The sequence below is a fragment of the Polistes dominula genome, unplaced genomic scaffold (assembly GCF_049000335.1).
Source record: "Polistes dominula isolate Pdom_NZ unplaced genomic scaffold, Pdom_raw_medaka contig_80, whole genome shotgun sequence".
NCBI lineage: Eukaryota > Metazoa > Arthropoda > Insecta > Hymenoptera > Vespidae > Polistes > Polistes dominula.
The window spans coordinates 2,234,612-2,246,872 of record NW_028301111.1 but is presented as its reverse complement, the minus strand read 5'-3'; the positions used below and the strand labels follow the sequence as shown (position 1 = coordinate 2,246,872).

General features: G+C 27.7%; 2 protein-coding genes across 4 annotated transcripts in view; one reads left to right on the top strand and one right to left on the bottom strand.

Moving 5' to 3' along the window:
* Positions 1 to 12,261, bottom strand: part of LOC107071673 (tachykinin-like peptides receptor 86C) — a 216,674-nt gene that overhangs the window by 15,080 nt on the left and 189,333 nt on the right. The window lies entirely within an intron of this gene.
* twin (CCR4-NOT transcription complex subunit 6-like twin) overlaps positions 1 to 12,261 on the top strand; it is a 246,481-nt gene that overhangs the window by 206,267 nt on the left and 27,953 nt on the right. For all 3 annotated transcript variants that reach the window (XM_089176666.1, XM_089176664.1, XM_089176667.1), the window contains exon 2: positions 1,183 to 1,251. In XM_089176666.1, coding sequence (XP_089032792.1) covers positions 1,183 to 1,251 — 69 coding nt within the window. The remainder of the gene's footprint in view (positions 1 to 1,182; positions 1,252 to 12,261) is intronic.

The window sequence follows — 12,261 nt, the reverse complement described above, 5'->3', positions numbered from 1 at the left end:
ACCACCACTTGTCTAATGTCTCGGCATTTGTGTCAGACTTGAGTTACGTCTCAAGGTTTCAAGGGGGGGGGGGATGGTTCTTACCACCGCCATTTCCGGGAACTCGTTAACACCCCCCATCTCTTATTCCCTTATCCAAGACACCCTCTGACTCTTCATATTTCCTGCAACCACCTACCCTTTCTTTCTCGAGACAACCCCTTCGTGTTATATCTTTCTACTGAACCCCTTTCCACCATCATTACCACCCCTCATACACTCTTGTTCTTTTACATAATCTTCCTTCTATCTACATACATACAAATACATTCATTCATATATACACATATATGTATATATGTTGGTATGTACATACATACAAATATTCCACCCCTCACCCTCACTTCTTCTTCTTCTTCTTCTTCTTCTTCTTCTTCTTCTTCTGCTTCTACATAATCTTCCTTCTATCTACATACATATATACATACATACATATATATTTATAGATGTATGTATAGTAGTGTTCTTCTTGGTTCTGCTAATGTGTTAGTTTATATTCGGTTTTACTAACATAGGATACGTAAATGGCTGGAAAGATGTATTCTCCTTTCAAAAGCAAACCTTCTTGAGCCTTCGACAAATGAGACAAGAATTGCTATAGCTCTTTAAGACAATGATTAAGTTGACGTCTTTTGTATTTAATTATATGAAAACGTTGAGAAACCAGATAATGGATTATCAACTCCTACATGGAATTCTTCTTCTCACATTTTCTTTCTCATAAATATTCGAATATTTTAATAATGTGAAATGAATAATATTTAATATATGAAATAAATTTGTAAAATCTATCATCTTATATTGAACTTAAATGATACAAGTTTAATACAAAAAATATTGTACAATTTTCAAATCTGCAATTGTATTGTACAATTTCAAAATGAATTTGTTAAATCTATCATCTTATATTGAACTTAAATGATAACAGGTTTGATGAAAAAATATTGTACAATTTTTTTTCAAATGGTTTTTCTTTTTGTTTCTTTTTCAGGTTAGGTTTATTGGTCAAGTTTGGTTTTACCATAAATCATACAATATATAATATTTATTTATAAAATAAGACACAATTACTATTTACTTATTATCATATTAATTGGAATAATTTAATAATTAATAATCATTTAATTTTATTTGTTTATACAGTAACTGCTAATCAACCACCACAAAGACCATGGATTCCATTGACAAGGCCCAATAGGTCAAGACCAACATGTAAGTGTATACTTTAAATCATACTTTTTTTTATATCTATCATACCATAAAATTTAATTTAATTGTTTATTAAAAGTATAAACACATTGGGAGTATAAAAAAAATTATTTAAAACCGTTCACCCTTTTGCAATCATGGACTGGGGGAAAAGAAAGGTAATCCGATAATTAGTTAAAAGATAATAATTAACGATCAGTTCTATAATTGTTAATTAAATATAATTAAACGATATAACGAGTTTATATTGTCAAAAAAGAAACTAGTCCCTTTTTTTTGTACTTATTAACGGTTCCTATAATAATATTCCCTTGAAGAAGTACAAAACCACATGGAATACCTTTCTTTTTCCTATTTATTGTGCAATAACAACACGTGTTTACCGTTAAACCTGACTCGTACGACGAGGACGACGACGACGAGGACGACGACGACGATCTAACGGGTGACTTGCAAAGAAATAAACGAATCCGTTTTACGGATGTATCGTAAAGTGAACCGAACCCTTTTTATTTGTTTCTTTTTTTCAATACGAACGAACGAACAAACGTTTGCCATTCTTTACATCATTTTTAGCTCCCTTTTTTTTTACGAATGATTATACTAAACGAGTTGCAATAAATTCTTAACTATGGTGTAAGATTGTTTTATTTTTATTTTTATTTTTATATTTATAGAAAGAGAAACAAAACTTATTACCACTGTGTGTGAGTATTTTTGAAAAATATTGTACATTACTTTTTACGCGATACAACGAAGAAATAAAATTTAATTTCGATAGAGAATTTCACCACCTTTTTCTACCCCTCACCATCAACCTGAGTATCACGGATATAAAATACGCTAAATTCGAAACAATAATATTCTATATCGAACGAGATCCGATGACGCGTGTATTGGTTGCTTGCTACCTGGTTCATTCTACCATTAATAATTTATCCTATTCGAAAATTATTTGCTCGCGTGTGCGTGTACGTATGAAAAAATAAAAAAAAAAAGGATAAAAAAGAAAGTTCTTTTGGGTAGGAGGAGGAGAATAAAAAAAAAAAAACAAAAAAAAAGAAACAAACCACCATGTAGGTATATAAATATCAAAACCCCGTTGCAAAATTTACGTATAACGATAAATTTCGATACGCAGCACCAAAACCAACACGACTATAGATATTCCTACTCGTATACTACCTCCATGTTAGGATTGAAATTGATAGTTGCACAACAATAGTTAAAATTATTAACAAAACTAATATTATTTATTATTTAATCAATTTAATACAATCCTATTCTACTTTTCCCATATAAAAACAAATTGGTTTTATGATTTTTTCTTTTTTCATTAAACTAACATATTTCTTTAATTAATATAAAGTTTTAAATATTAATAAACAATATTATTTTATTCTATAAACATATAACAATACTCCCTACCCCATTTCCACCTGAAAACACGTTACGTGTGTATGTGAGTATGTGTAGAAGTGCATGTGCATTTAGTGACGGACTATATGAGAACAGGGGGGAGAATGTTAGACACTCATGAGTAATGCATGAACGAGAAGACAGAATGACTCTCATAAATGCCACTTCAAATCATAGCAAAGCGGCTTGTCCAAACACCACCACAACACACAACACAACAAACCTAGAATCGTTAAGAGAAAAATAGAAAAGTATTAGTGCACGTAGGTACGTGCATGCATAGGTGAGTGTGCGTACATGATGCGCATCCGGCTAAAGTGCATTCGTGATTTGCATGGCAGTGAAGGGAAGTGAGGAGAGGGGTAAGGAGGGATTGGAGGGTTTCCTCTAATAAACGTTCTTCACGTTGGTTGTGTTGGTTTTCGATGCTTATTTAAAGTTACTCATTTTCTCATTGTTATTATTATTATTATTATTATTCTAATTGTTTTATTGTTTTATTTTTGTTTATTTCATTTTACGGTATTTTTAATTTCTCTTCCCAACCTTTAAACCTTCCTATCGTATTTTCTTTTTCTACTTCACTTAGTAGTATGATTGAATAAGTTTTAAATAGTAAATCCCGTCAACTTTCCTTGGGTAGCACTAGTGGGCAGCAGTAGCACCTTCATAAATTGCTAAAAATGCCACCAGTTGGCGACAGTAGGATTTGGGGGATTTTTGATGAATTAAATTATTATTTTAAACAAAAGAATCTTGATCTTTTTTCTTTTACATAACATTGCATAATTGTTTATTAATTTTATTTTATATACTATATATATATATACTATTCAATAAAAAATATCTATATATATATATTTTAATTATGAGAAACAATACTTTACCAATATTGATTCTGAATTGATTTATTTATTTATTGATTTTTTGATTATTTTTTCCTAATTAAAAATTTCACTCATTATTCGAATAAACACAAAATGTTAATTAATAACTTGATTAATTTTCCCACATACAAATACAGATATAATTATTTTAAATAATATATAACACATTATAGTACATACACGTTATAAAAGTAAAAGTTATATTTACCTGGTACAACATTAAACAACCTTTTTACACGAACGATTCGTATTATACTGAACAACTTCACTTGCCGACTCGAGTGTGTAAATATAACGTTTAATTATGTATTTGTTTTGAAACGTAAGAGTCAAATAGAAGTCAAGTACTATTGTTGCATACCATATAAACTAAGTTCTATACAAACAACACTATTATTTAGAAGATCTTGTTAAAGTGAAAGTGAGAAAGAGAGAAAGATAAAAAGAAACAGATAGATAGATAGAAAATGTTTAAATGAATTATAATTCAAAATGATCATTTTTACAGTCAATCAAATTGTCCAAATCACATTTTTTCATAATTGAGAATATTTCAAACCTAATTTTTTCTCTCTCTCTCTCTCTCTCTCTCTCTTTTAATGACTATTATTTATTAGTTCAATATATGAAATAAATATTGAATATTTATAATAAAATGATCAAGCTGTAAATATATACATATATAACTCTGATTATTATAAATCCTATTATAAATACTGACCATTTATTTGAAATGACTAATTATTATTTATAACACATACAAAACAAGAATATCTACATATATTATATATATACAGTATGATCATAAATATTAAACGAAATACCGAGTCAAAAATATTGACACATATTGACCAAATAAATAGAACCCTATAAATAATGTAATATATAATATACTATAATATATACAGAAAAATAAATAGAATAACAAAAATAGGATAATAGTTTTGGAGGTAGTATAGTATAGAAAAAATCGTATCGTTGTTAATAAATGTGACTGGTGGCAAGGTAACCGTACCCTTCCCCAACTAAAACCACCTTGACCATTGGTCAACGTTCGCCACGCCGATGGCCATACCATGCCATATGGATAGATTTATTGCTCTCTAACCCACCATATATACCACCATCTATATATATAAAGAGAGAGTATATACATACACACACACATACTTACATATATATATATATACTTGTGCACACGTGGGTATGATAGAATGAATGAATGACTAAGTCAGTATATGAACCCGTATCTTTCAATACATGTGTCTATGTATAAGGTGCATATGTATGTGTATATATGTGGTATACATGTGTATGAATGTGTGTATTAGTTTGTGTGAGAAAAAAAAAGAGAGATAGAAATATTGAAGAAGATTTACACAAACAACTTCACCTCCTGCTGTTGTAACACTGCTACCAACGTTGTCAACCAACAACAACAAAAAATCCATTGTCAGTTAAGCTTAGCTGTAATACTAGCGATAAATCATTTCATTATGTTTTATACGTCATTCATTATTTATAAACACGTTCCCCATTATATTTTCCCCATATCTTTTAACCTTCTTTTATTCTTGGGTTTTCCTTTTTTTTTGAAGAAGAAGAAGAAGAAGAAGAAGAAGAAGAGGGGATTATTGTTTTATTTTTTATTTTCTTTTACGTACAATCGGTTTTTCATAAAGTTTAAACCACCCTCGTCACTCTCTACTTTCTCTTCATTCATGTATTTTATATTGTATCATGGTACCTTATCTTGTCTTTGAAATATTTTTATTTTTTATGGGAACATGTTTAAAAAAATGTTTCTTATTTTAATAAAGTATATATGGTAATATTATTTAAACAAATATATATATATTAAAGGTACATATTATTGGATTGACAAGAAAGTAATTTTGGTTTTCTGATGTGAAATAAAACTCAATTGTTTTTATACAAAAAAAAAGAACTTTAAATGAAATAATTAAAATTTTATTAACTTTCTATACAAAAAATGAACTTTAAATTAAATAACTAAAAAATTCTAACAATATAACCAAAAAAATAACGAAAACAAACATAACAATATCTATTGGTGCAAACCAATAATTAATTTCTTGTCATGTATAGTATCTATATATAATAATATGATAATATATATGTTTAAATATAAGAAAAAGTATGATTATATATTATTATTATTATTATTATTACTATTCTTTTTCTATCTTATATAAAAGAAAAGGAATGCACACCAGGAATGATTTGAAATCCGTTCCCTATTCGTGATGGAACTCCGTGAGCGCACGTGCAGCATCGCGAAATGAGATTAACGACTCCCTTAGGAAGAAAGGTATCTTCTCCTCCCTTTCAAGTTCATTCCTTTATTTATTCCCTTACACACACCCAGTGGCAGCAGGACCATGCGAATTACTTCTTGCACCTTCTCGCGACTAGTCTGACAATCATAATCATTATATTCCATACACACATACGTATCACATGTGCACTAGGAAGTTGAGTTCTTAAGGGGGACACAGTGTGTGTGCTATTATGTATTATTACCATTCCCATACTTGTAACTACGTAACTATTATATTCTTAACAAAATTATTATTACCCTGTGTGCCCACGGTCAAACGTTTTTCGAAGTAATCATCGTCATTACCACTTTTATCATAATTATTGTTATTATTGTTACAAAAGTGTAGTAGAAATACATTGCAATATCTTCTACAAACCCTTTTTACTTCCCTTCACATCCCCCATTATTCCATTTTTTTTTCTTCACCTTGCTTATTATTCAACGTGACATTCTTTTTAATAACTTTAATCTTTAAACTTCTTTTTATTTTCTGTTCATTTTTATATTCCTCGTAGAATCTGGTTATTAGAATTCGCTTTGAAACTCGTTAACTCTCGAGTAGAAATTAGTTCTAATTTCACCTTGACCCACTTACCAAATTCATTTTAACCTTTTAAAGGGATGCATCTTCTTAAAATTAAATGACTTAATTTTTTTTTTGTTTATACATAATTGTAATGAGTTATTTATTTAGTTTTCTTTCTGTCTTTCTTCTTACAAAATTTTGTTAATTATTATTAATTTGACTATTCGTGTTAGAAAAAAAATTAGGAAAACGAAAGGAAACGAAACGAAACGAATTGTAAATCCCTTTATTCGTTTGATAAATTTTCGTATTATTAATTATCGTTCTATTTAATTGAAATTCTACGGTATAATTTAGATCGCATTAAAATGTTATTAATATGATTATTGTCATTTGTAATATTGGAAGGTAACCATCCTCCTCATCCAAGCTAATGGGAGGTAATAACAACCAATGGCAAAAGTATCTCAAATGAATTTATTTTTTTATAATAACGTATATATTGACTTTTGAAAATTTTACAGAGAAGCAAAACACGATCGCTAATTAGTGATTTCAATTTTGTATTATTAATCAATTTAATTAAAGATTTCACATACTACCGATCTATACAGTTACATGTTATACGATACTATTCCGAATGAGAAAATCAGCGTTAATTTGGTAAGCTTAAATAAACTATATGCCGTTCATCGATTACTCCAAAATTACATTTTTATTTAACAATGATAATAAACGTTTGAAACCTGTTTTAAGGTTTCAAATGTTTTTTGACTTTAATATTAATTAATCGAACAAATTTTACTTTATTATTTTTGTAATAATAGTAGCACTAATTAGTTGATATAGTAGTAGTTATATATATATATATATATATATATTATATTATATATATGTATCGATTCGCTGACAGTTAGATTATATACGCGTATCGCATTACCATTATCGCATAGTTCTGGCAATCTATTTGACGAACGATGTGGTTACATTATCGAGATCGTAATCGATAAACACGGCTGATGCATTCTACTGAGCCACAATTTACGTTAGTAGAAACGCGTTCTGCTACTAGCAGATGTAAATTCTGGCAACAGTACTTTGTGTTATATACGACATTCGATGTTCTATTTCAACGTTTGTGCTTGGATTACTAAAACGTATTGGTTCCCACACCGCCTATGGTATTATATCTACGTTTGTGTATGTATATGTATGTGTTACGTATTTAAAAATATTTCTATCTGAATGTCTGACAAAATTTACGTATGTAGATTCGTAAAATTAATCTTTGTTTTTTGGTTTACAAAGAAAATCTTTCGTGAATACGAGTATAACAAACCAAACAAAGTAAAAAAGGGTTGGGGTAGGTGTGAGGGTTTGGGTTGTTGGAAGAGGGAAGGGAAATGTGACTCTTATCGACAAGACGTGTTTTCTTTTTTATTTTTATTTTTTTTTTTTCAAAGTTGCCGAGAATCTTATCATCTAACATCGGTTTTGATCGATACTAGGGTGTACGATTCGAAATGTAATTTAGTTCGGGTCAAACGTGTGTACTTCTGACCTTAGGTCATCTATATGAAAATAAACCTTTCTAGGAAATCTCTTAGACGACTTACGATCGAATATATGCATTCGTTTTGTAGATCTAAAAAAAAAAAAAACGATCTTACTACGATACGTTTTGTAAATGTATCGTGTATACTGACTGCATACGAATTTATTTCTACGATAAAGAAAAACAAATTTTCTAAGTAGGACATTATTTATTCTAATTCAATCATTCTGTGTATTTTCAATCTAAATTAAATGTCAAAGTATTCTCATTGGTTGGGAGACTATTTAAACAATTATAAATATGAGTAGAGTAAATTAGAATATTAAAATAATTGTTAATTAATTGATACAATGGTCTATTGTTGTTTAAAAGGATGGAATATATGATCTATAAACCTTTCCCTTTGAAATTCACCTTCAGACTGATACGTGGTTGTCTGTATACCTCTCTGTATACCTCTGTATATACTTATAAATATTCTTTCAGTAATGCAATAGTGCACTAAAATAATTTCTTTATTATCCCTCATTCCTTATAATAATAAATAAACATACGTTTATTTAAATTTAAATTATTTTAGAACACTTGTGCAATATTAACCTTTTAGGTACTGTGCAACAATATAGTGACTTTCGCTAGTGCCATCTGTAATTACGGCGCGCTACTATAGGGGATTTCCCGGATGCCATTTTCTGATACGACGCGCCCCTACAGGGGATTTCGTGAATAAAATATCTTTTAAAATATATTATACTTAATTTTATTATTAATTATTAAAGTAAATTGTTTAAGTTAATGTATATATGTATAATTTCATTGTGAAAAATTAATTTTCACGTAATACTTTTAGAACAAAAATACGTTTATATGGATTTGAAAAATATAAAAAAAAAAAAATAATACAACGCGAAATTTATTTTGAAAAAAAGAAAACAAAATGAAGGATAATTTTTGATATTTTTTCTTATTCTATCGGTAGAGTTTCTTTTTAACTACGTCAAGTATTTATAAAGGAATTTGCAAAAGGGAACCTTGAATTATTTATTAACGCGTAAAACTACCTCTCGTCAAGCATAACTTTCGTTTCGCATATAATCTTTCTCATACTCGTACGCGTTCCTTTCTCGCTTTCTAAAATCGTAAATGTATATAGTCAAATAATGGAACAAACCTAAGGCGTCAACGTTCTAAGTGATAAATAATCCATTGAAATAAAATTTTACTATTTATTTGAAAAATAAAATAACGTATTATTATATACCCCTATACGTACGTTTATAACAAATGGAAAAAAACTTCTTTGAATAGTAAAGTTTATTGATATAAAATCTAAATAAAAATAATTTTTTATTTTCTATTCGATCGAACTATCAATCTTTCGAAGAGTACCGATAATATAATAAATAAATAAATAAATATATAAAATGAAGAATAAAAAAACCAATTCGTAAATCTAACTCACACGAAGTCCACCCAAGTATGCAAAAATTAATATAAAATTTAAGAAAAATAATAAAAATAATAATAAATTATTTTTTATGGATGCGACTAACTTGTAAAAATCGTAGAACTATTTTTGTGATTTTTTCTTTTATTTTCTTCCTTTACTTCCTTAAACCCCCGCCCCTTTCCCATTGAGGCGTAAATTAGGTAACTACTTGCTCGGATTTGTTGAAACTGGTTTGGCGACTGTTGAGTTAGGTCGTGGACATCGTTGACCTCGAAAATACCATTCCCTATTTCTTGAATGGAAAGCTTGGCATCGTACGAACGAGTTCTACCTGCCATTGACAATCGTTTTCCGTAACTAATCGTACCCCACACATACAACGTTACACTACGGTGTTCGATAATACCCATTCTATGTGTTATTACATTCCAAAGATAAATAACATGTGTTTTCTAAACTGTATTTTGAAAATTATTAATATTAATATGACGTGTTATTTTTCGTATGAATTTAAAATTAAATAAAACATTGAAAAATAAATTATTTAATAATCAAAAAATTATTATCATATTTTACAAAAATATTTAATTAAATTTGTATTAGTTTTATTGTTTAAATTAGTTTAAATTAACATTGAAGAATTATTTAATAATAACAAAATTATTATCATATTCTACAGCAATATTTAATTAAATTTGTATTAAATTAAATCATTATTAGAAAACATAGAAATGATTAAGATGAAAAATGTTTAATAAATTATTGACAATGTTAAATAATTAAAATACGTTTGAATAGACGTAGAAGAAGACTTCCTTAAGTTCTTCTTCTACTTCTACTTCTACTTCTTCTATCGGCAATACTATTTGCCGACACAACCTGTACCTGGAACACTTGCTTTCGAACTTTAGTTTACGACCTGCGGATATCATGTCGCTCCAGAGAAATTCCATGAGCACAGATGCGAGTCAAGTATTCCTCTTTACCTTTCTCTCTTTCTCTTCTCTCTCTCTCTCTTTCTCTCTTTCTCTCTCCTTGTTTCTAACTCGTTTCGTCTTTCGAAAGGATACCCCCTTTTACAATGCCGACAAGTTCCGACAATATCGAGCTTATTCCAATGACACTACGAACATTTAAACTTCAATACTTAAACTATTTTACTAGAAATTCTAGAAACTTTTATTTCCTGTAAAACACTATTATGTATTCGATAAATCAATCGATGCAAATCGAATCGAATAAAAAGTGTTTTAAATCTAACTTATTTATTTCTTTTATATAACTTTAGGAAAATTCATTATTTACAGGTTATGTAAGTCTCTAAATAGTGTAAGTTTTCAATAGGTGGCGTTGTATTACAATTCAATTAATTGGATATGTTCAGGTCGTACATTTTTTTTCAGGTTTATAAGTGACATAACCTAATTTGAGTTTGATTCTAACCAAATATATGTAGAAGGGTTACGAATGAATTAATTTTTCTCCAAAAGAACTAAAACATGAATAAAATTTGATATTTATAATGAATTATTGAATTAATAATTAATGATAAAAATTATTTCTGACCATTATCGATAATAATGAAAAATAATGAAGAGGATAGAATAAATGTAGAATCAAATTTCGTAAAATTAATGTCAAATTTATAACTCTCTCTCTCTCTCGTTATAATCTCCCGTTGTAAGGTTCAAAATCAATTTTTGTCTTACGCATCATCATCCGCAAACTAAGTTATCTCTCCTTCATTTTCAACAAATTCCTTTCCCCAACGGCGTGCTCTCGTAATCTCATCGACCTAACCCATCAACGATCCTACCACGGATAACAAGATGTCTGGCTTTGATGAAATGGCAAAAATTCAATACCTCAGTCTAGAATATTCTATCTCTCTCTCTCTCTCTCTCTTTCTCTTTTTTTTTTTATTATTATTTTTCCATTGTAACGCGTTTCAACATTATTATATATTTATTTTCCTATCTAGTTGAACAAAAAACAATAAAGCGCTAGTTATTTTCATATTAAAAGACTAAAATGAATGCTTTATAAAAATGTATAAGAACATAATATTCTTTTCAATTTTCTAATAATTAAATAAACTAACAATATACGTTTATTTATAAAAAAAAATATATATATCTATGAAAAAATGTTCTATTGAATATATAACAAAATAATTTAATATTTTGTAATTCCTTGTGTATACATTTTTATCAATATTCTATCATTCACTAAACTTTCTTTCTATCTTTTTGTTTTTCTTGCTGAAAAGTTTTTATTTGACGTTCTAAAAGTAATTTTGTATTATGGGGGGATGAAATTGTATGGTAATATACACCCTATAAATGATTCACAAGCTGTAATAATAAACGTCAATTTTAACTTACAATTGATTGAAATTTCTTTGCAAAATGGACAATAATTATATTTAATAATCTTTGAAAGTATTAATTAAAATTAAAACAATTGGAATACTAGTTAGAATTTAGAATAAAAAAATTATATATTTAAATAATCAAATAGTCAAATTAAAGTAAAAACAAATTTTACTTTTAATCATTTACATATATATATATTTAATTTATTATATAATTATTATTATATTATATTTATTATTTTAATTATTTTAATATATATTATATTAATTATTATATCATATTATTATTATTATTATTAATAATATTATATTATACATATTATATAATTTTAAAAATACTTTCCTATCAATAAAAAAAAAAATATTTTAAGATTTTAGCATAAGAATAAATATAAATAATTTTAAATCAATACAATAATTAATTATGCAATTAAAAACCGAGTACACAAATTCTTATG